Here is a 25,705-nt window from a genome sequence, read left to right on the forward strand (position 1 = left end):
GTCCATTCCTCCCAGCATTTTTTTTTTTTCAGCTCTAGCCATCCAACAAACACTTAACAAAAAAATAACTGATGGATTTTCATATACTACAAAGTTGCTGGTGAACTACTATATATACAGTTGAATAATGAACCCACTTTTTTTCAAGAAAAATTGGTATGAATTTCGGGGGGGAAGGAGCATTCTGTGCGGGAAATGTTGACAGCATTTCTTTTGCGAGTCGAAATTTCATATACACCTACCATCGTCCGTCCATTCATGCATCAGTCATCGACGAATGCACGCAGCCAGCCACAGTCACAACGGCATTTTTTAGCATCCTTAGCTTCGAAAGGTGTTTGCTGCTATCCCATGTTTCAAAGATTTCGTGGCAGTGGATGGTGCCAGGCCCAACCACGGCACGATAAAGCGAACACACTAAACACCAGGGCTGCGCGACCGCAGGCGTGGCAGAACAAAGGGCAGAGCATCGAGCAAGCTATCGCCATTCCTCCTGTCCTGTCAGAGCACCTTGCCACTCTACTAAGCTTGCCGTGCAAGTCACCCCTTCCCACCCCCCCACACCACCACCACCACCATTACAGGAGCTAATGTCAAACAATAAACACATCATGATGTTATCGCTGCACAAGCACCTCGGCACGCCACCCAGAAATGCATTGTCGACTGCGACAACAATAATGTAAAGCTCCGGGATGCAAGTTTTTTTTTCTTTAAGTCAATTCTGGTTGACAAAGCGAGGAGGCGGGAAGCGAGGGGGGGGGGGGGGGGGATTTATTACGCGAGTAAATACAGTATATGAGCCTTAGTATAAGCTTTAGTATGGCTCTGGGTTGCCTAATGCACACCGAATCTCCTCAATAAATCACAGTTCCCAACTGTTCTCACCTTCACAGAAATGAGTAGTTTAACTGATAATCAATGAATCTTGGCAAAAGAAAGGTCACCGAGATTAGTGACGCCACGATAAAGGTGCAGGCACCCCGTAATGATGAACCGGAGGCGACTGCCTTTCCTTAAAAGGCTCACCCACCTCATACTCCTGGGAGAAGCGCAGGTTGTCGTTGGCCTTGAGCGCTTCGATGTGAGCCGCCAGCTGGCTGACGGGAATGGGTGGATGGCCCACCATGGCAGGCGTCTGGTAGTTGAGACGCCGCAGCTCCACGGGGTCCGCGCCCGCACCCCCGACGGGGTGGGACGACGCCAGGTCCCCCGTATTCATCAGCAGCTTCATGGTCGTCTCCCCCGCAGGTGCCTTAGCCTGCTGTCGTCTCCTGCAAAAAAGGAAAGGGGGGGGAGGTGTATTCCAACAGCGTGCACGCAACACACAAGAAGAATGCTGTGATTGGTTCCCTCATTTAGTAAGGAAGCCTTTCTTGGGCTCACGAGTGATGTCGTCAGCAGGAATGTGTCAGACGAGACAGATCCATAGCCAATCAATATAGTAGCCACATAACAAGCCAAAGAATCTAAACACTGGGTAATCAATAGCCAAAAGCCAGTAAAGAAAGGTTGTAAATCAATCCAGAAGTCTAGAATCCAATCCAGTAGCCACATAACAAGCCAACAATGGCTAATTTGGCTAAAGTATCTAAACATTCGGTAATCAACAGCCACATGCCATACAATAAGAAATAAAAATAATAAATGAAAAAGAAAAATAACTGCATCTAAGAAGTCACTTGAAGTGCCTCCTGGATGTCCCTTTTTTTTTTCTTATACATACCACAACACTTGGCGGGGCGACAGCCAAGGGGTGGTGAAAAAAGAAAAACAAATTAATTTAACATCAGCACGAATGGTACAAATTTGATAACCAAGTGGTATGGGATAAGGAACGGGTGCAGAACAACATTTCAGCTTCATGTTGCTTGCATGGCTCGGAAGAAATGGGCAGGAACCTCATGCGTAGGACTTCAGACCTTCCCCGCTAAAATGCGAGCAGAGACGACGCGCTAGCAGACTCACAGCTACTGAAAATGAAACTGAAATGAATTGAGGTCATTTTCCCATTCTCGCTTGGGGCAGCTATGGCAGGATAAGCACCTCACGTGAGACCCGTGTTCCCCCTCACGCCCCTCCTAAAAAAAAGAAGCACAAAACTTGGAAAAGGAGCTGTGTCAAGCAGGCAGTGGTTTTCACAGCTCGCACTATGTTCTAGTCCCCTGTAGTACACAACCATGCTGCCGCTCCGTGATTTTAATACCACATTGATAGCCGACGCGCACTGTCTCTGCTGCCCGCTTCGCAACTCGACAAAGTTAACATGGAACACAAGGCAAGGCAAGTCAATAACCCAAGTTCATGGGGCAACATGCCTAAAGCAGGCATGCTCTTTGATGTCAGCTGCATTTCCTGTGCTGCTGTGCCATTACGCTTGCTTTCTTTCAAAGTGCCTGGCTTTCATAACGATTAGCTGTATACAGTAGCGATAAAGCGAATGCTTGAATTTTTATGATGCACAATCAGCAGACAAATCTAAAGGAGGATGTGAGAATTTGATTTTTTTGTCTTAGAGCGAACCAGTAAAAAATTAAATACAAGATTTCACTCACATACCTTAACCTTAACACCCGCTTTATTCAAAGTGATGCCTTGGTATCGTCAATATCGCGAGATTTTGATAGTGTCACGTGCAAAGTATGTATAGACAAGAGGTGACAAAACAGCAGCCTGGCAGAAAAAAGGCACAAGGCCTCCTCACCTTTTCATGAGGATGAAAAAGAGCGTGAGGAAGAGGGCCATGAAGACAATGAGCAGTACGGGGCCAACGATCCAGCCAACGTCAGTGCGGGCGCGCTCTATGTGCGACACGTTAGGCACATCATCGGCTGACGGCAGCCGAACCTGCGGTAGCATCTCCAGGCTCAGCTCATCCGAGTACGGGCTCGTCGTGAACAGATTCTGCAAAAGGTGCCCCCGAGGATAGCATTGGGAAAACATGCCCAAAGAGAAAGTTGCTGCTTAAAGTTTACTGATCCTTTAGTTTTCAATTTTGACAAAGAGACGATGGAAAAGGCGTAAACTTTCCCTGACACAACCCGTTCCACCGGCACCTGACCACAACCACTGACTAACCTTTTGCAAGGTGTCCACGACAGCCCGCACAAAGATGCGGTAACGCCGGTAGGGCTGGAGCTTGCGGTTCCGGAATCCACCATTCACTTTCATGTCGCCAAGGACGAATCGTTCGGGCATGTTTTGACGAACAAATGCTGCAGCTATGTAGGGGCCATCTTCATCCATGGGCGTCTGCATCAACTGCAAGGCACAACCATACGGTGCTTCAAGTGCAAAGCAAAGAAAGCCCCCTGCAAAAGGCGCATTTTCCCTTGCCTTCCCTGCTCTGAAACACATCACTTGGAACAGCACCCCAATTGTGAATTGTCGGAAACAAGCAATAATTCTAGAGCCAAGATCATTCTTTTCTCAGCTTCTTTCGGTGAATCTCAATCATTGCGCCTGTTGCGCCATCAAACACTAATGCTCCAACACACCTTCTACAACTTATGCCGTTGTTTTATTACTAAATATTATTTATTATATTGGCGCTTTCTCTCTTTCAGTGATCAATCAAGTTTTCAGCCATTTTCAGGCAAATCTAACACACTGATGCAAAATTTCTAGGACTACTTACACTAACTTCGTAAAATGACGTTAACTTGCAGCAACTGAGGAAGCGGATGCTTGGCTGCTAGATTCAAAGCAAGACAACATTTTCAAAGAGGAGTGAAATAATTTTTCCTGTAACTCCGTAACTTCTAATGCAAATCCTGACCTTGGGAAAAGAAAAAAAAAGTAAATAAGGAACACAGTTGAGCCCACACACACCTCTTCGACCTTGTAATCGTCCGGCTCCTTGTTGGCAAACTCAGAAGGGACGACAACCAGATAGTACTGCTTGATGGGACCGTACTCTTCCGAGGCCTTGGGCAGGATGACTGTGATCTCGTCTCCATTACTGATGGGCCACAGGGCGTCTGGCTTCACCATGGGCTTGGGAGCTGCAGCAAAAGGTTAAAAGAAAAAAAAAAAAAGAGAGAGAGAGAGAGAGAAATAAGTGATAGTAGTTGAACTACTATCCCGAGTGCCCAGCGGCAGCCGCCACACACTTTCAGCTCTCCAAATAGAGAGAAGCCGTGCGGTTTCATCAAAAACGATCCCCGTACCCACACGCCAGTAGCATTCCCTGCGCATTCATATGTGGCTACCAAACCGCGCACATGTTAACGCGTGCGCAGATTGACGTGAACCTGAGCAGTTGCCATTACAGCTCCGTGAACTACTCAGAGCTGAGCCCTATATATTACACAAACTATAAAAAAAAAACACATCTTCAGTGCCATCGTCTGGGAAGCAAAGCGAACAATGCCAGCCATTTCCCGTTAAGAGACGAGAAGCCTGAAAGACTGCCATTACCGGCCATGGCTGTTGTGACCATGATCTTGGCCGGCGGCCGGAAGGAGCCATCCCGGGGCACAGCTGTCAGGTTGACCCTGTAGCTGGTGAAGGGGATGAGGTTCTCGATGGTGTAGTTGGTGGTGCCCACGTCGAGCAAGACACTCTGCGGTGGGATGGGTAGTTCCTGGGGGCTACCTCGGCTGTCGTAAAACTCCTTGTGGGCACTGTACGAGATCTGAGGGAAAACGAATGAAGAGCTAGGTTAAAGGTCTTTTTTTTTTTTAATAAACTTTACAGCACTGCCAACTTTCACAAGATATTAGCAGAGCTAGGTCCAAGCTTTTTTACGAATTTTTTTCATGATTTTCTGATGAGAAATAGGAAGAGAAAACCAAGTAAGCCGTGAAAAGCATGAAGTACACTTTGTGTTCCTCGAAATAGAAATAGAGGGCTTACGTTGAACTTAATGTAGTCCAGACGAGTGGGAGGTCGCCAGGAAAGAATCATGCCGTGGGTGGTGACACCATATGCCCGTAGCTGTGTTGGAACATCTGCGCAAGCACACGACAGCGACCAAGGCTCGAATGAGACAAGATGGCACCTTAACACTAGCTTCTGTGAACAAGAGCAGGAAAGTTTCAACAAAAACCCTATTAAGCAGAAAAAGTACTTCTTACCCCCATCTCTCTCTCTTCCCCCACCCCCAACTTGCCAAATGCTTCTGGAAGAACCCAAAAAATTACCACTTATATAAAAAAAGAAAAATCAATGCAACTATGTGGTATAAACAAACAATACCAGTAACAATAGTTAGATTATTACAATTTCTGGACTCTAATGCACACCTTTTTTATTCAGTGAAAATTTTCCTAAAGATTACGTGCATATTAGGATCGAGTACGAAAATGAAATTTGGCCATTGACAGCCAATTTTCACCAGAATCCACTATTGTGACTTGCGCGTCCATATGCGCATCAATAAAAGTGATATTGGCCAACCTAGCCTATTGCATGCATAAATACAGACTGGTCTCGCGAACCTCTAAAGCGTTCTAATACATCTAGCATTGAGAACACCTAAAATGACTATAACTGTAGTAGATCAAAGTGAAAAAGCAGCAAATACAGTGTAGCCCGGTTATAGTGAAGAGACTAATCGCAAAATAGCAGTTATAATGAAGGATGTTCAACTTCCCATTCCCATTTTTGCATTTTCAATATAATTTTGGGTCCAGTTTTAACGAAATAAATAAGCTCCCATCAGTGAAAATAGCGAAGTGATTTTGTACCAAATAAAAAATAATGTATCAATCGGGAAATTTTTACGCCTTCAGGCAAATTTTTGTGCGAAAGTAAGGATAAAATCTGGCTGACGCCCACTTTCACAGCATCGTCTGCTCTCCCGCGAAGCTAAAGGTTCTTCACTGCATCTCAAGACTTGTCGTCTTCATGATGTGGCACCCCATCGTGTTGTTGAGCCGATTGCGCGGAAGGTAAAAAAGTAAGAAAATAAAAGGCAATTCTCGGTGACGTCACGGAGCAGCGGTCGACTTGGCCAATAGCAGTTCTTGAATTTCTCTCTCTGGGGCTTCTCTCCTCTCGGTTCTGGGCCCGGGAGAGAGAGAGTCGGGGAGAAAGCATCGTGGGAGTGAGAGAGAGAGAGAGAAGCGAGAGTGTTTCCTCCATTTTCGTGGACCTTTGTATGCGCTTCTCTTGCTGACACCATTACGCCTTCGTGCCTTGTTCCGCTTCTCACCTTTGATATCCCGTGACCCCTGACTTCTCCTGGGCAATTTTTAGACAGCGGACCTACTCAGTTATCCCATTTCTTGGCAATGTTGAGTCTTGCGAGCCCCAGCACTTCAACGGGAAAAAGGAAAGTGTTGTCATTGAAGACGAAGCGTGCCATTCTGGAAAAAGTGCGCCGAAACGTGAAGAAGATTGATATCGCACAGAAGTATGAAACTGCACAGTCCACACACACTACAACAATCAAGAACGGCAGCAAGATCAACACCGTTCTCGATGACGACGTTGGCAGCGGGGACCGAAAGAGGACCCGGAGTGCCACGTGCGCCGACGTAGAAGCCGCACTTTACAGATGGTTCTTGGATGCCCGATCAAAGAACATCCCGTTTGACTTCCAGCCGGGAAATAGAGCAGCAGCGCGGACACGGCGCCTGCCGAGGATGAAGCTTCCACGGTTGACATCGCTGCAACAGCTGATGGTGCCTCTACGACAGCCTGCTTAGAGAAGCTATGGGAGTCTGCTAAAAAGTTGGACCTTGTGCTTCCAGGTCTGTCCCAAATGGACTTCATTTCGGCCGACGACGAACTTGTTGCCACGCAGGACTTCACAATTGATGAAGTTGCCGGGAACGTCATGGAAGGGACGGATAGTGCCTCCAAAAGTGACTGCAACGATGCTGGTTGCGCCCCTCCGCAGCAGCCATCGCAGCAGTTGACACACTACAGATGTACCTATGGAGTTCAGAGCAGAACTTTGGTATGGAGGCCGCGATCCTGAAGACTGCACTTGCAAAACGTGTTCAGGGAACGCTGGACCACTTCGACCAGCGATGATAAAACAATTTACTACAATTTTTCTCTTTTTTTCATAGTCCGAATACAACGAAATAGCAGATATAGCGAAGCGATTTCCAATTCCTGCCGACTTCATTATAACCGGACTAGACTGTATATCACAGTTTTTTCCTCTTGCATACAACCTATATGGAACTTTGACACACAGCCATTGTTCAGCTTTTGAAACTGGAACAGATCAGAGAAGAAAATTAATCATAAATTATATACATATAATTATGTACATGAGTATCATGTAGTGATTCAAGTATACAGTAGCCGGCCGATTTTTCTGGACTCCAATAATTCGTACTTGAGCGATATTTCGAACTTCATACAGGAAGCGTCACTTAACCTATAGGTATGTGTACATATTCATGACTAATATTTCGCACTCTGTGGGGTCGAGTTTTAGTTTTCAGATCAAACTAGGCGTCAGCAATACCTGGAGGTTGTTTTTCGGCGGAACGCTCATATTTTCGGCATGATATAGATGCGAGTGGGCACTTCTGTTTTAACCAACCGGTTCTTCATGGCTGTGCTGCATTCATTCATTCATTCAAACGAATTATGTTAGCTATTTGCACATTGTTGCCATGTGAAGTAGTGGCAATAACTGTATGCTCTTTGCTCTCAACAAGACTGCCTACAAAGAGCGTGCAATCAGACTGAAAATAAAATATGAACAGCGTAAGTCACGGTTTCGTCAATGCTGTCGCCTTCAAGCCGGGGTGCTGCATTTACGGATTCTCATTCCACTCGCTTTCTTCATGCGAGGCCCATCTCGCGGTCACTACAAACCGTTGTTACCGATGGACGCCTAAATTATTGCTTCACGCGGTGCATGCATCCATTCGCGGCATGACCCGACAAACTGACCTGTAGGCGTGACCTTGACTGTGACCAGATCAGAGAGCTTCCCCAGAGACTCGCGGGTGTAGGCAGCCACTCGTATGGCGTACACCGTGTGGCTCTCGAGGCTGGTCAGCTCGGCCGACCATGTTAGGGGCACCTTCTTCACCTGCCACTGGTCCAGGTCTTCCACAGCCGTCTGGGCATACAGCACCTGCAGCGAAGAAGGGTCAATTTTCCTGGTGCACCGTCCAGGCAGTGTAGTGAAAAAAGGAGAGACATGCTTCTAGAGGGAGTGAATATTCACTTGCTAAACAGCAAGAGCTCCATCAATGAACAAGGCTGCGTGAATTAATCATTTGAAACATCAACCGCAAAAGTAAGACTGCAACTAGGTACAGTCGAACCTCATTAATATGTTTCCGGTTCATACAATTTCCCGCTTCATACGCTCAAAAGTGGGGGCCGTAAGACATCTCCCACAGAATTATGTACACTCTTTTCCTCCCAGCTACTACGTTCCGGATAACACAATTTCCCGGTAACTATGTTTGAAATTTCAACAAATTGTGGTCATATAACATGTTTTGCAATCAACTGGACATCTACTACGAGCGCTCACAAAATGAAAAAACGATCAGCGGCGCTCACTTGCCACAGTTGCTTTCCTACAGTGTCTAGGTGCGAAGGGGCGAAGCACCGAAGAAAGCCAACGAGCACACATATGAGGCGCCCGTTCCCCAAAACAAGACTTCATGAGAAGAAATGCGATGGCTTCTTTGCGGTGCCTTAGGGGCATAGGAGTGAACTATCTGATAATGACAACTAATTCGCTCGCACATGAGCGGGCTGGGTTTGGGGGACGAGTATGAGCAAAAATGTGTCGGCTGTAAGCCATTGTGATGGCTTTTCCACATGCCAATTGTGTGAGGAGGCGAAGCATCTGGGAACAGCCAAGGAAATGATTCCGGTTCGTCATTGAGTTCTACAAACCACATTCGTCACTAAACCTCTTCCGTGCTTAGAACAACGCAAATACTGACTGAATCCAACAAGAACTAAAAAAAAAGAGCGGAGTATACTGAATGTCTACGTGCTAATCTACGCTTTTATGCAGTGAAAGTCTCACCTCATTCAACAGCTATTTTTCTTCAATATCAGGCAGTTTGGATCATACATTCTCCCGGATAATACTTTTTTTTTTCCCGCATTTTAGAAACAAGAATGTATCAATGAGGTTTTACTGTAGCTACTCCATTTCTCTAAGACAAGGCTGTCCATGTTTTGTCAAGCTTCTCACTGCTTGTACATCAGTCGTATACCACCTTCCTAACATACATTTCAAGTTTGAGGAGTGTTATTTTGACAATCGCTTCCTGTGCCAGTCGTACCAGAATGCAGCCTAACCTGTGCGAGAGCCACCATGCTTGTCCAACGCCACAGCCTCACATGGGCGTTGGCTGGAACCCTGCCGACAGTAAGACTTATCCATACTTCTGAATGAACAGGTGTCAAATTAACAGGCTGCCCGTCTTAGAGGTCACGCAGAACAGAGAGAAGGTCACCATCTTCCTACCCTCTGGCACCTCCAGCTACCGTGTCGGTCACAGTGCCAGACTAGTTTTTATCCATTCTTCCATGACTTTACCTAGTTTTATCATCTGTCTCTGCTCTGGAAATAACAGCCTCATAACTGTGCTGCCCTGTCACGGAGTGTTTCTCTGGCCAAGTGCCGGGCAATGACGTTTGAATTAAACGGCGTTGTGCAGACTTCTATGGAGCTTGCACAGACCAATAGCGCAGTTTGAATTACCCAAAGTGTTTAATTACTGAGGTTCGAATTAACGAGCTTTCACTGCATTACTGCATGCTCATTGTCATTCTATGTTTGCTGTTTTTTTACCATTTGACATTTCTGAGCATTAATTCCGTAAGCTCTTAACAACTGAAACTTAACGGGGAGTGAAAATTTACCTGAATTATGCACAGTTCGAATAAGATGGAGCCTTTTAATACGCCTCATGCCAACAAAAGCCCGTGAGTACATCTGAATAAAAAAAAGCCGATGCAGGTGACATGCAACTGAGCAAGCACAAAGGAGTGCACCTGATATCCGAGGATGTCCCGGAAGTAGGGCATCTCGTCCCACCAGACCTCGACCGACTGGTCCGAGGTGGCCACGGCCTGCACGTTGGTCGGGGCCGAAGGAATGTCCCCCGGGGTGCTGGCCGTCAGGTTCTCACTCCAGGGTCCACACCCTTTGGCCGTGCAGGCGCGCACGCGCATGATGTAGTCCGTCTTCTCGTCCAGTGAGCTGCAGTCCCCATGTATACAGTTACCGCAAAGTACAACCAAACAGGGTCCATTCCTCTGCCTCAATTGAAGCCCTGGCTTCATGACTACTTGCACTTATCGATATCAAATGACTAGCAGAATTTTCTTTCAATATACAGCGTGTGACTTTAATAGACTTCCACAGAGAACTTTTAGAGGATAATCTGTGGGTTTAATATAGCCAATAACTTTAAATTGGTTGATTTATAGAGTTTAACGTCCCAAAGCGAATCACGGTATGAGAGACTCCATAGTGGAAGGCACCACATAATCTCGGCCATCTGGGGTTCTTCAAGGTACACCGACTTTGCACGGTACACAAGTGCCTTGCGTTCGCCACCACCCAAAATGCAGCCACCACAATCCTATCCACCCACCTGAACACTACACGAGTGTGGGAAGTGTTTCGGTCGTCAGCGCTGAAGTCGGAAGAGCGCCGCCGGAACTGGACGCTGTAGTGGGTGATGTGACCGTTGCGGTGCATGGGGCTGGGGGGCTCCCACGTGAACACAACTGTAGTGGGGCTTTGCAGCCGGAAAGTGACATTCTGTGGGGGCTGCGTGGGCTCTGAGAGGGGGAGAGAGAGAGAAAAACAGGAGGTGGAGTGAACAAAGTATGGCTGGCTTTCAATAATACAAAATAAAAGGGAACCACGTGCTTGCTTGAATTATACATAGCAACGCCTCTGCCCAAAGCATCAGTAAGAGCTACTCAGTTGTTTGAGTCAACAAGCGTCAAATCGTTACGCTTACTATGGTGTTCATCGTATCTTTTACTTTGGAGTTGTTATGCACTAGCAACAGGAAACACAAAACTATGGCTCAAACTCCTTCTAAAGTAATAAAAGAAAAGAAAATAAGAACATAGGATGCAGTGCAAATACACACGTAGCTTGCAATGTAGAAAAATAAGAGTTACGGACGGGCTAGATACCAAGCTGTAAACATTACACTGTAAAACAGCTTTACCTTATCTCCATGTTTCAGAGACTAATAATAGGGAAGTTAGAGACCCGTATTTTGTACAAAAAGATTTAAAAGGTCCCATGCCCTGAATTTTCTTTCTTTTTTTTTAATCTTGATTCACAGCTGTGAAATTACTGTGAAAAGAGAGAACTCTGCACCCACGAAAGAGGAGCGCGGGCGGCTACTCACCTCCTTCGGGCGTACTGACAAATGTGATGGCCTCCTGGCCCCACCCAAGTAGGTTCCTGCCTGAGAGACGAAACTCGTACCTTGCCCCTCGGGCTGTCACAAAGGGAGAAGGGTAAATATAAGTTAAAGAACCTAAAAACAGGCAAAGTAAGTAAAACCGGCTAGCTAAATCTCAGCAAAACAACTGTGCGCCACACATGAGCAGCCGCACTAATGATGCCAATTACTAGTCACACTCATCTGGCCAACTGTTGTGCTAGATTCCTCGTCAAAGACAAATGACGTAGCCAATTACATCGGTCAGAATTTTCAACTCTACAGAGTGGTAGACGGCCACAAAATATATATATATAAATTAGTGCGTTCTGCACATTAGGCGCTTTTATAGCCTGACAACAGTCATTTTATGATAGCACTCCAAGTGAATAATTTCCAGTGGTGGCGTTACCCCGAGAAAGAGAGCTGCTTCTGACAGGAGTGTCGTTGGCCATCTAAAATTTCTTTCTGACGGTAAATCTGACTTTGTTTGCAACATGCACACACCAAGAAAAAGCTGACAAACGGGAGCGACGACGTGTATTAAGAGAAAGCTGCCCTCATAAGAAGCTTTTGCTTTTTTTAATTTTTTTGGTTTATTTCTAACAAAAAATTAATGAAGTAATATATCTGCAGAATCAGAGTTGAATGTAAAAATTACGACTCGACACTGGTATGTTTCTCGGGAGTTAATTTGATAGTTAAAGAGTTGCAAAATTGAACCTGGCAAAATCTAGAAAAGTTCGCAATTTTTTGTTACATATGTATAGGTTTTCAGCAAGGACTCAAAAGGGCAACACAGCAAGCAAACTAAAGTGAGATATAAACGCATGTGAAACCACATGGGAAAAGTTGACAGAGGACCCTCATTACGTGAAATTGTAAAAACAAAGAAACCTCTTGGCATTGCCGATAATGCAACTGCATAAGTGGGCCAAATATTCTAGTGTAATTTTGAAGTACAATTTGAAGTCACCCGTGGAAATTCGTCAAAATGTGAAACACTGAACAAAATTTTCTACAGGAACATATACAACTGAGTAAACAGCGCCAAGAGAGTTGCAAAATTTTAACACATTCCTAACAAGTGAAGAAAACGGGAACTCAGAACTATACAGTGACAACAACTCATTAGTTTGAACTTCAATAATTAAAATTTCCTAATAATTTGAACTATACTACTTGGTCCGGTCAAGCTCCACAGAGGTTTGTGTACTAAAAGCCTGTTAATTCGAACCCGAGTCGGTTCCGCTACAAATAATTCGAACTGCCCAGCACTGCGTCTGGGCTGCCTGGCACCTAGCACATACCGCCAAAGGAACGGCCCCACGATTGGGCGGCATAGTTATGAGGCTGCGCACGTCCAAAACGGGGACACGATGGCCATGATGGCATGTCACTGTAAGCACTCTTCAGAACAGCACTCTGCTGACATGCGGACAACGGCAAAAGTGCGACAAAACAAATTAATTAGGCTAATTAAGTTTCCATTTCACTGTTATGAGCCCAGCGCCGGCTTGTGGCAACGGCAGTCATGGGCCGCACGTCAACCAGATAAACCATCTTAGTTGCGTGGCGTTTCGGATGGTGGTAGTCGTCATAACACCGGCTTTACAGCAATGTTTGCTCCAAAAGACTTCTGTTGCTACCACACCCCCCCCTATGCTAGAGCTAATATCAAAAAATGAATGCAGCATGATGTTATCCCTGCGCAGCATCTTGGCGTGCTGCTGAAATGCACTGCGGACTGCGACAGTGCGAAACGAAGGAATGTGCTAGCAGCTAACACATTATTCTTGATTTTTTTTTTTCAAGTTCTCAGCGGCAAAAATGGGGGATAGGTTCATTATGCGAGTCAATATGGTAAATTTAGCGTTAATGCGAATGGTTCCCGTCAGTTTTTTCAAGACCATTCGATAACCAGAACGTCGAGATAATTTGAACTTTCCCAGACCCGTGAAATTTGAATTAACGAGCGTTTACTGCATTCATAGATACCTAACAACTAGACCAACCTCCCAGGTCAACACTTATTTTTTCTCTAACAGCGGGTACCGCAGGGGAGCGTGAGTGAAGATACATAATAAAACCAGCCTGAATGATGATGCCAAGGCCCGTACCATCAAGCTCATTGTTTTCAGAAACAGTAAATAAGCAGATTTTTTAACCAAAGTAAAGAAAGGGAAGACACCCCATTTGCAGCAATTGAACAGTGGTGAACTCATTCAAGGAAGGCAATGAACTGCTAGGCAAAGCACGCTGTCAAAAGAAACCAATACTATACACACTACTGCTAGAGAGCTCATCCCACCTAGGTTCTCAACAGTGATGTGCTGGTCCATGGGGCCAATCTCCCTCTCTTCCAGGGCGCCCCCGTCCATGCGGCCATAGCGAAGCCTGTACTGGAGCAGCTCCCCGTAGGTGTGGTTGGGACGAGACCAGTGCAGTTCCACACGGAGGGGCTGGTCTTCCGTGTGGATCCGGGCTGTCAGCTCGGGTCGAGTTGGGACTGCAGCAAGCAGGTCCCAAGCTTTTGACGGCCACCAAAGAAGCGTGCAGCTCATAAAGCGACAAGCTATCAGCTCAATTCCCACCGGAAAAAGGCAACGTGTCTATATGTTGCCCCAAGTTTAAGAAGTAAGACAATGAAGAATGAATCAAATTTCTGAACAAAACTAATTTCTTAAATGAGCTACTAAATAATATAGCCATCAATTCGTTGTCTTTTAGAAAATGTCTTGAATAAAAATTCTAATTACTAAAAAGAAATTTAATTTCCTTGCTTCTGGGTGCCCTGCTTGAGATTTATTTTACGCAAGCCATGCGTGAATTCCACACTTATGGTTAGGTTGTATATATTCCGTGTAATGATCGAAGACAGCGCTGACGTAAATATTTATTCACTGATACTGCGTTCCATGAACTTTTTTTGACTGTAGGTATGCCTCAACGATAACAGCTCTGAGAAGAAATTAATTATCTTAAAAGCCAACAACCTACTGCGAATGGTGACCTCAGCTGCCGCCAACCTCATCGACCACTGAGCATTCATTGAATGCCATGCAGCGCCAAAAGTTCAGGCCACGTTCGGCAAAAGCTTCAAGCAAAATACAGACTACAATTTTGACTGGACTTTTCACTAAGCTTTTGATGTGGCCGACACGATCTACACTTGGTGCGACCTCCTTCCTAAATGGTCACACAGAGGCTGCTAGGACCCCCTCTCACCTCCTCCGTGGGTGCGGGCCATTTTAGGACGGCTGCGCGAGCCGTCGCCTTTTCGTGTCACGGCAGCCACTTGGACGGAGTATTCGGTGTCTGGCTGGAGCCCCGTGACGTTGTACTCTTCAGCATTTTCGTCAGCGACGTCGTAGCGAAGAGGCTCGTTGATGAGGTCGCCGTGACGGTTCATCTCCTGCATGCACAAATGGACGTAGGGATGCAATAAATGCCTTCCCAATAACTAGTTTCGTTTATGGGGTTTAACGTACTAAAGCAACATCAACTATAAAGGACACCCCAGTGTAGAGCTATGGATAATTTCAACCTCTTCGGGGTTCTTTTATTATTCACCGATGTCGCACAGCACGCAAGGATTTTGCCACATGAATCATTTACGTTTGCTTCAATTATTTTTTTTAATGGGGAAGAAAAAAAAGAGAAATAATAACTAATCAATTGACGTGCTTCTGGACGCCTACCTGCACGTGAATCTGGTAGCCGCGGATGAGCCCGTTGCGATCCCGGTTGGACGGTGGCTTCCATGAGACGGCCAGCGCCGTGCTATTCAGTGCCGCCACTTTCACCGTCCGCGGCTCTCCTGGAACTGCACGGACGGCCAAGCGAATGCGTGAAAACCACGCAAACACAGGTGGCGCGCTGTTCAACGTTGCCTCAGATTCCTGAAGCTGCCAGATCAAAGATCACCTTTACGCTGTAGGCTGGATTCCACAAGAAAAGTGTGACCTCATATCCGATGAAATTGTATTGTAATGAATTCTGTCTCTGTTGTGAAGCAAGACTGAGCCATACAACTCACTGGCTCTGTCACACTTAAATTTAGGCTTTGTCCTGTAACATATCTACAGCATCTTTCTACACAATTTAAAAACACTTCCATTAATTTACAGTTGTGTCTCAAAGTGTCAACACTTCCTGAAGGTTTTTTTTTCAACGGCCCTACACTCTTCCTATTTGGACGCTCTCTTTTTTGTTTCTTTCTTGCTAGTACTCCACCATCTCTGCACTGACTAAAAATCAGTCATGCTGAATCAATAACACTAGCAAATTGCGTGCTTGTTTCGTCTTGAAACAGGTTGTCAGACAAAACTCTATCACAATAATGCCGTTTGTACGACAACTGCTTAAACTACCTGATCTTGGAATCTGACTGCAAAGCAGATTGCCAGGAGATGCTTTTCATGACACACCACACTATTTAACACATACAATCTAGCTGGATTATAACGAAGCCACTTATAGCGAAATAGTGGTTATAATGAAATGATTTTCATTTTCCAATTCAATTTTTGCTTTTGTAATACAATTCAGGTCAAGTTTTAACGAAGTAAAGAAAAATGTGTTAGTGGATATAACAAAGGCATTTTGTGCGAAACGAAAATAATCAACCCCGATAAAACATTTTTATGCCTGCGAGACATACTTTTCCACTCCCAGGCTCCGGCCTTGAACAGCGTTTAGCAGGGTGCAAGAAAGAAGTAAAGCAAGAAGGGACAATTTTTCATGATGTCATGGAGAGCCGCCGACTTGGCTAATCATGGTTCTTGAATTTCTCTCCTCTCAGTTCTCAGTACTCGGGCAGAAATTGCGGGAGCACGACCATGCGTGACATCACTGTCGCTCATCATGCATTCATGATGCCATCATGCCTTCCAGCCTTGTTCAGCTCCTTACCTCCAACATCTTGTGACCCTTGACCTCATTTAGAAGAGACTACACCGTTATCCCCTTTCTCAGAATTTAACTCTGAATGGCTTTGTTGACCTTCCATTTCCTGGCTATGCCGAGTCTCACAAACCCGTGCAACTCGATAAGAAAGAGAAAGGTGTCGTCTTTACAAGTGGGTCCTGAATGCACTATCGAACGACACTCCACTCATCGGTCCTGTCGGCTGGCAAAGTTCGGATTCCCTCTTGGTCACAAAAACTCCCCAGCCCGGAAATGGGAGGCTCTAACGGTCCAAGGACAAGCAAGACATCATGCCCAAGTACTGCAATCAGACTCATGCGTATACCAATGAGAACATTTACAACGCATGTAAAATAAGGCTGTTCTTCTGACTGCTGCCACTGAAGACTGTCGCGGACAGGATAGAAAAATTCAAGCGAGAAAAGGCTAGCAAGAACCAGATCATGTTTGCGATCATGTTTGCTATCTGTGCGAATAGGTATGGTTCAGACTTAAGAGAGACTTGGTCGTTGGCAAAGCCGAGAAACTATGCAGCTTCACTAAGGTGCTCTCTTTGCCATATTTCATGGATTTAATCCAGCATACATGAACCGGGACTTGTACAATGGCGACAAGACTGGGCTGTTTTTCCAGATGCTACCGGCAAAGACACACGGTGTCAAGGGCAATCTATGTAAGGGTGCCAAGCAAACCAAATTGCCCGTGACAGTTTTCCTGCGTGCCAACATGGACGACAGCGGCAAGTGCACCGCCTTCGTCATAGGGAAATCCAGGAATCCCCGCTGTTTTCGTGATGCCGCGAGGATCCCGGTTTTTTACCGTTATAATGGGAAAGCATGGATGACGCGCAAGCTTTTCCTCAAATGGCTGGTCGAGTTTGATCAGCGGCTGCAGCAGGAGGGCAGGAAGGTGGCACTGGTGCTCGACAATTGCACTACGCACCATGTGGAAGTTTTTTTCATCCCACATAACACCATTGCAGGCTTGCAGGCATGATTGCTTGCTTCAAGGCACTGTATCAATGACAAGTTCAGGCTCGCACTGAACTTCTACATTTCTGTCCGAGAATGCCGACCGGCACCAGACTTGAAGATCTCGCTCCTGATGGCATTGCAGTTCATTTTTGAAGCATGTGTAGAAGTAAGCTCCTCCACAATCATGAACCGCTTCAGGAAGGCAGGGGCCGAATACACAAAAGAGTTTGCTTTGGAATGCGTTCGCTTTCTCTCTCGCCACCTCGCTCCATTGGTCGCGTGTCGCCACCGATGGCGGTGACGCCATTTCACGAAGGCGGGACCACGGATTTCGTTGACGTCACGAGACATGTCACTCAAATGAAAGCGAACGCGTTCGGTCGCTGTGTGTGGAACTCTGTAAGTGGCGTTCGCTTCAGCGTGAGAATCATGCCGTACGTGCCCCCCGTCGCCACGCTGTTGTTCACAGTGCTCAGCGAATGTGATCGGTGGCTTCGGCGGTCGCGCGCACATGACGATCCTTTCGACATGCCTGACGATGCCTTCCGAAGACACTTCAGACTGTCAAAGGGGCTTGTACGCCGGCTATGCTAAGAGCTAAAACCCCACCTTAGCCCAACGAGGAAAAGCACGCTCACAACAGAGCGGAAAGTACTCGGCGCGCTGCGGTACTTCGCTACCGGAGACTTCCAGGAGGCAGTCGGCAGCGAGGCAACTATACGGCTCCCGCAGTCGTCGGTGAGCCGGACAAATTTGGCCGTCGTTCAGGCAATCATGCGTGTCAGCACGGAGAAAACCTGGATGTCGTTTCCTCCGGCTCCCGAGGAGAAGGCCCGCGCCAAGGCAGAGCAACCGAAATGGGACCGCCCATTAAAGCCGATTGGCTGTTCTCTGCACCCAGCGTTCATCCCACCCTTCTCCCCCCGATGCCTGCGTCAAATTGACATCACGGCAAAGCGAACGCGTTCCAAAGCGAACTCTTTCGTGGATTTGGCCCCAGGCTTCACCGGGGATGCTGGCAACACAAAAGGTCATGAAGCTCCTGCTGACATGGCGATGACCGAACTTTGGTCCACAGTGGGCGGTAGTGACGGCGACAAGTCGAGACTTGAATTTTTACATGCTCGCGATAAATGAGAAGCAGATAACGAAGAGCTCACAGACGAGGCTATCGTCGCAGCAGCCACTGGCGTGGATGACGGTGACAGTAGCGACGACGACGATGAACCGGAACCTGTGCAGGTTGCGTCTCACCAGGAGGCTTTGAGATTGATCACCTCCCTGCGGGACTTTGCTTTTGCTAAGAACCTTCCACTGCACTATGTTCAGCAGCTGGATGCAATGCAGAAAGATGTCGGCCAGATTGCCGCGAAACAGACAATGCTTACGAATTACAGGTTTCTTCCTGCTACAAAATAAGTGTAAGCTACCTCGTCCTCATTAAATGTGTAATATATAATGTTTCCTTTGTTTTTTCAGCTTAACCTGGTTATAACAATGATGGCACTTCAATATTATTATATGTGGGTTTGATGGTAGTTGAACCACTGGAACCAACCATTTTCCGATTCAAAGCCTTCGTGACTGAGATTGAAGCTCAAGTCCTTGCTTGGCCTCCATGAGCAATGTGGGCTCGTTATTGAGTGGGTTGGTTTTGTCCGTGCCCCAACGAACCAATGGCAAAGTGCTGTGGCTTCTACAGCATCGTACATGTGCTGCACCGGATCCCCTTCCGGTCCCCACAGCCAAAGCCATCGTCATCTAGAAGGCTGCCACTGTTCTTGATCATCACTGAAAGTGTGGACTGTCCTACATCTGCAGGATATCACACTCCCTGTTTCGGCGCACTTCGTCCAGAAATGTGTGCTTCGTCGTCTTCAAAGACAACACCTTTCCCTAGCCCGTCGAGATGTTGGGGCTCGCGAGATTCACCATAGCCGAGAAATCGGTGATCGGCAAGCGTGGTCAGAGTTGGTTCAGAGAAAAAGGATTAACTCATAAGTCCCTGTTTCGAAATTGCCCAGGTAAGTCAGGGGCCATGAGGTATTACAGCTAAAAAGTGGAACAAGGCAGGAAGGCGCAATGGCATCTTTGCGGGCATATAAGAAAGGGTATAAGGTCCACAAAAGCGGAGGAAATGGAAAGTGCTTCCATGACCCACAATGCTCCCGCAATTTCTCCCTGCTCCGAGTACCGAGAAGAGACAACTTCAAGATGTGTGATTGGCTAACTCGACCACTCTCTGTGACATCACCATAAAAAAAAAATCACTTTCCTTTTTCATTTTACTGTTTCTTTCACCTTTGTGGAGGACTTCACGTCGTTCATGGACGGCGCAGCAAGAGGACAGCGAGCCAAGCTATGCAATGAAGCTACCTTTCGCTTCGCAGACAACACCATGCATGCGGCCATCAGAAGAGTTTCGCCCTTATTTTCGCATAAAAATTTACCTGAAAAGTGTAAAAATATGTTCCAACTGGTAGAGCATTTTTCACTTACAGCAAAACCTGTTCGCTGTTTCCTTTGAGGCGCTTTTATTTACTTCATTAAGGCCAGACTCAAATTGCCTACAAAGTGTAAAAATGAGAGCGGAAGATTTAATTTCATTTGGTATAACCGCTACTTTGCTATAACTGGGCTAGGCTGTATTTCAAGCTGCTTTACTGAAAAAAATTATTGCTACAGAAAAAGAGAATACTATATAAAAAAAACTCCTTAACAAAGAAACAAAGAACGCTATCCCTTACATTTATATATTCTACCGTATTTACTCGCATAATGCTGACACTCGCGTAATGCTGCTCGCACCCCCCCATTGGCTTTCAAAAATTAGAATTCTTTTTTTTCCTCGCATAAGCATCGCACCACTAAACTTACCACCGCGCGAGTCGTCTACTAGTAGTAGCAAGAGCCATCTTTGAAGCAATACTGAAACTAGCTGGCCTAGTTGTGTGCACGCGCTACCAGGCGGCAGTAGCGTGCTCAAGTATATCATCATCATCATCATCAGTTATGCTCATTGAGTCGTTTTTTACATTCCGCTTCCGCCATTTTGAAAGGTGTCTCCGTGTCTTGTCACTGTTGCTTCGTTCCGTCCGTGTTACTTGTTCTGTTCCAACGTCTACTGTGTTCTTGGTGCCGCATGCCGATGGGGTGGTACACAAGCTATACAGCTGCGTTTAGGCTGAAAACTATCGACTATGTACTAGAGCATGGCAATCGCGCTTCAAGCAGGCACTTCAGCATCGACAAGTTCTGTATAATATGTTACTGGAGGCAGCGATTGCAGTGTCGATACGGACTCGAATGGACTTGGATGGACATTATACCATGAAACGTGGGGAGTGATGATGAGCTACGTGTGGCAAATAAAGTTCTTTAGCAATTAGTGCTTTTGGCGACCCCGTACTTTTATAACAAAGGTAAGTTTCGCTTGAAAGTAATTTTTTGGTTATGTCTACAATAGCTGGCCTAAGAATCCCTATTCCCACCTAGTATTAAAATTTGCTTTTAGCGCTCCAAGACATTCGCTCAAAATTTTGCCCCGCATAATTACCGCACCCCCAACTTCACATCAATTTTCAGCGAAAAAGATGTGCGAGCATTATGCGAGTACAAACAGTAAACCATGAGTCACACCTCTTTGTACTTGTGAATACATAATGACAGAAAATCAACAGAGATGAAAGGTAGCACTACTTTCTCTAGGTTACAATATTAATGCACTTCAACAATAACTTCTTTGTTTATGAACAACCTATTCTGAAAGTACGTGAACTATATGGGCTGAATCCTAAGATGCAAATAACAAGCACCTTTTCCCAAGTACATCTACAACATGAGCACACACGAAAAGGTGCAATGAGCTGAAAAGATATCTGTGATTATGAGGAAAGCTGACAAAACCTGAAAACCTTATAGTACTCTGCATTCTACAATTGAAGTCATGAGCACATTATTACCAATAAAGTACTCAAATGCACTTCTTTCTTTTTTTTTTTTTTTTTTGCTAGCACGGCCCTACCACTAAGCACGAGCCAGACATGGCTTGTGCTACAAACATTCTTATTTTTCTCAGGCATGCGAAGTGCCCAGTTTATTTTACAGTTACGTTCACGTCACTACTAGAAACAAAGTAATAAACGACACTGCCAATTTCAGTGAGAGTAACCTAATCGAACTTCCACAACCTACTTCAAACACTGAACTCTGCAATGAGATAAGAAGCTGAATTTCTCATGCATACAGTTGCCAGCAAAAGTTTACAGTATGTGCGCGCGCGCGAGATCAAGTTTACTGCAGCACCAACTAGCGGCTTAGTTACCCGGTTTCAACACCAGGTGGCCAAGAAAAGGTCTTCTATTTTTTGCAGTATGTGCGCGAATTTTGTGGTGGTGGCTTGCGCGGCAGCGGCAAAGCTTTTTTTTCCGCACATCCACATCCCACAGACGTCAGCTGCCACTCATGGGAAATGACAATGCACAAGAGAAGTAAAGCAGGAAATCAGATATAGCGCAGGAAAAATGACAAAAAAAGAAAACACTTCTATTTTTCCAGTTTTTTTTTTTTTGCTGAATTCTGTTCATGAATTCGGGAGGGGGAGATCAGGAGGGCACAGTCTGGAGTATGAAGAACTGAGAGAAGAAGAAGAAGAAGACACTACAAAGGTACAGGTGAGAGTACAGAGCAAAGGCAAAGGACGGAACACAAATAAAAAAGAAGACAAGAAGTCATTTACCAGAACAGTGAGAAAGACAGAGAGATTCAAGATATCAGCTGGCACCATAGCTGGGAAGAAGATACAGAGCACAGAACAGCAAGAAACACAACCGGAAGAGAAAGGTTCGATCGGTAAGCATTCACGAGACAGCACTGTTACCAGGCTACATACATAGCATATATATATAGTATATATGGCTAAGATTACATGCCCTTTGTGTACAAGTACGTATACAAGAGAAATGAAATGAAATGATAAGACACAGAGAGAGAGATGGAAAGAGAAAGACAGATGACTGCATTTCTTTTCTTAAAGAAACAAGCGCATGCATTCGACCAGCACCTGACATGGCAGACCTTTCCATGAGCTCAAATCTGCAGTATGGCGCAAAAAAATGCTACGAAGCATCACCCAAGGGCTGCTTGTTAGAATGTATCTGGTAAACTGGTCACCTCGAGGTTTTTAATAATGGCCAAACAATACCACAGCACATGCTGTACTTCAAGCTAGGCTCAAAAGAAATGCCGCCTGCAGGCTTAAGACAGCATTCTGCATATATCAGCTTTGTTTCTACAACATACTGTTATATAATTTCTCGTTCTTTTCCAAGGCAACAAAAGATAGACAACTAGACAAATACTGATAGTTAACTTCTCCACATTGTGGAGTCTTCATTAAGGACAGCTCCTGCCAACAAGGTAATTTAGTTAATATAGTTAATAGTCAATTTGTGAAAGGTCTGCCATGGCAAACTGGTGGAGACATAAACAAAAGATACATACTACATCTGCACATACAGTAGGTCCACAGAAGAAGTCAGCATACAAAAGCAGTGCTATCGCTTTCACGTTTTAACTGCATCGTGTGTGAATTTACTACACAACGCTACATATGTTGTATAATCAACTTGCTGCGGTGACTGGCTTAGCAAAAAGTGTCCACCTAAAAAAAAGGCCACGCACTTTACCTTGTGTCACAAATACTGATCTGGCAGATACACTATGAAGGTGTTTTCTTACCCACAATTTCATTTAACCTGTCCTGCAACTAACACACTTTAAACCAAAGACGAAAGATGCAAGGTCTGAAAGAACTGTGTGTAACCTATGAGGATGAGAAAGACGCGCGGTGGTGTCAAAAAGCATCAAGCGAAGCGTGGCATCAACACGTGTGAAGTGAAGGAAACAGCGAAAGAGAGAGATCGCAAAAGAAAAAAAAAAAAGAGAGAAAAAGGTGAGACCAGACGTGGCAGCGACTCACACGCACATCATTTGCCCAACGTCCAAAAACGCTCTCGCACAATACGCAAGTCCACACGCAACTACACCAGCAGCTGATCAGAAAGAAGTGTGTACACAGCAGGAAGCACCAAAAAAAAAAAGCGGAGACACAAGCTGCTTAGGAAAAAAAAGTTAAAAAGTGGCAAAAAGCAGAGAGCAAGAAAGAAGTTGGGCGCAGCTGACAGCCACAGACAAGCAGAAAAATTCCGAAGAAGACAGGAGAAGAAAAGAGCTGCAGGTGGCAGTATGTACAGTAGAAGTTTGTGGTGGACTTGTTTCAAAACGTGCTTCCACGCCCAATTCCCTTGAGCACACAGCAAGAGCACAGAGGAGGATAAGCAGCCCACCAGTATAAACACTATCCTGATATATTACACTTACACAAGAAAAAAACGAGAACTATCCCAGCAGTTGCACTCCCCGCTCACACCTAGTGGCACGGAATATCAGCTTTGCAGGTATGTAGTGGACAGGAAAAATTTTACTGTCAGCAGTAGATTATGAAACACCAGTCAGAAAAGAAGAGATCCGATGTCAATATGTTGATAAGCCAGACAGAAGCTTCACAAAAAGCCCTTTATTGAGACAAGCTACTTAAATTTGGTTTAATTACAAAGGGATTTCATACTTCAAAACTGCTTGCAAGCTCTTAACAACGTCTGTACGCCTCGCAGTGAAAGTTTACGCTCCAGCAGGCAAGACAAATGTATGGGTGTAGTTTCTTTTCGAGCCACCAGATGTCAGCAGATGTCTCTTAGTTCCCTTTGGAACACAAGGTGTCAGCATAGCACGGAGACATATCCGGCAATAATTGCATTGCGCGAGAGAGTGACATTTTCCTCCCGTGAGCTCTTGCTCCCGTGTTCCCAAGCAAGAAAGAGCACGAAAAGGTTGAGCAAGGCAGTTGGGAAAAAAAAAAGGATTCCAGAGTAAAAAGAAAAAAAAATGGCAGTAGAAGAAGTAGCGAAGAGAAAGGCTTTGGTCAAAAAGCGAGGCCTTCTCTCGTTGTTGCCGTCGTGAGCCCCTCTGTGGAAAGGAGTTTGGGGGGGTCAGTGAAAAAGGAGGAAAAAAAGGACGGGTGGTTGTTTGGTGTGTTGCTAGCTGTGCATGGTGTGAGTGGTTGTGAAAGGGAAGCAACTACCATAGTCTACGAGACAAGACGTGCACGGGTCAGGAGGTAGAGAGAAAGGAGGTGGACAACACTGACATGCATCGTTGCGGTGCAGACAACAGCAGCATGCAACGGCAAAGAGTAGAGAGAAAGATACACAGCTAGCAAGAAGGCCTGGATGCTTGGCATGAGGAGTAGAGCGCTGTGAAAGTCTTTGTACTGCTACTTTAATGCAAAATTAGAAAAGACACTACAATCAATAGCTCAATGTCACAAAGTCCTACGCATTTGTTACATTTTATATATACTACTATATATGAACAGAAAAAAAAAAGGTCAAATTTCTACAGCCAGGAGGCCAACGATATGTTCTAATTACTCAGTGTTTGAGTTATGGGGAGCCTATTTATCGGAACTAAAGTTGACACAGCCAAAGTATTAACTCAAATACTAACTCGAAATTTTTAATCTGGCAAGTTCAAATTAACGAGATTGCACTGTGTGTATATGGTTTTATTCTGCAGAGCCCTACCTGTAAGCATTTTGGGCTCACAAGTTCCGAGAGCATTCAGTGATGAATAATGTGAAACTAAGACATCCAACGTGACCATTACCTATACGTGATTTGTCACACAGACATGATGCACAAACAAAAACTTCATAAAAACAGATTAATTCTATTTTTTTTATTATTATAGAGAGAAAAATGAAAAGATAGTTATCAAAATAACAAAACAATGCAAACCTGATGTGAAGAAGAGCTCCTAATTTTTCAGAGCTTCATGAATGCAATTTCCACACCACTAATGACGACACGCTCAAGAATCTTTGGCCGCATTACATGCCTTACTAGAATGCAGTTTAAAATTTCTTGGGTGACCAGCGCTGCGCCAGCTCTACCCGAATGCCACGCATCTAGACCGAGAGGTAAAGCATCTCGGCGGTAGCCAAGACAGAGTGCAAGGATGGAAGGAAAGAGAAGATATGGTATAACGGTGCGGCACAGTATGAAATTGAAGGAGCCAGTATCAATGCCTGCACTGCCAAAATTGCAAGCGCCCGAGTGAACTAGGACTGCTCTACCTATGAGGAGCAAAGTTCTTCAATGTACAAGTAATAAGAACCTAGCCTGACAGCCTAATTGTTTCATGCAACTGCTCTCACCCCACTATGAAGTGCATTAGACTATGTCACAATTTTCTCAGAAAGTAGCACACGCTCGACATGTAATCAAGGAAGTTTGTTAGCCCTATCAATTCTTAGTGAGCAATACTCTGCAAGCAAGTATGCCAGTTGGTGTCTTATCTTATCTTCTAGGCTAAAGACAAGCT

The 25,705-nt window shown here is 45.4% G+C and overlaps 1 protein-coding gene across 4 annotated transcripts in view; it reads right to left on the reverse strand.

Annotated features, from left to right (window-relative positions):
• The window catches only part of Lar (tyrosine-protein phosphatase Lar), a 761,776-nt gene that overhangs the window by 23,750 nt on the left and 712,321 nt on the right, over positions 1–25,705 (reverse strand). For all 4 annotated transcript variants that reach the window (XM_084576898.1, XM_084576900.1, XM_084576897.1 and 1 more), the window contains 13 exons: positions 15,062–15,186; positions 14,589–14,775; positions 13,672–13,869; positions 11,325–11,417; positions 10,548–10,737; positions 9,943–10,150; positions 7,864–8,050; positions 4,858–4,952; positions 4,420–4,636; positions 3,832–4,004; positions 3,079–3,261; positions 2,705–2,904; positions 1,034–1,274 (listed from right to left, as the gene is read on the reverse strand). In XM_084576898.1, coding sequence (XP_084433024.1) covers positions 1,034–1,274; positions 2,705–2,904; positions 3,079–3,261; positions 3,832–4,004; positions 4,420–4,636; positions 4,858–4,952; positions 7,864–8,050; positions 9,943–10,150; positions 10,548–10,737; positions 11,325–11,417; positions 13,672–13,869; positions 14,589–14,775; positions 15,062–15,186 — 2,297 coding nt within the window. The remainder of the gene's footprint in view (positions 1–1,033; positions 1,275–2,704; positions 2,905–3,078; positions 3,262–3,831; positions 4,005–4,419; positions 4,637–4,857; positions 4,953–7,863; positions 8,051–9,942; positions 10,151–10,547; positions 10,738–11,324; positions 11,418–13,671; positions 13,870–14,588; positions 14,776–15,061; positions 15,187–25,705) is intronic.

The sequence above is a fragment of the Amblyomma maculatum genome, chromosome 8, assembly GCF_055883805.1.
Source record: "Amblyomma maculatum isolate TAMU_Amacu chromosome 8, ASM5588380v1, whole genome shotgun sequence".
NCBI lineage: Eukaryota > Metazoa > Arthropoda > Arachnida > Ixodida > Ixodidae > Amblyomma > Amblyomma maculatum.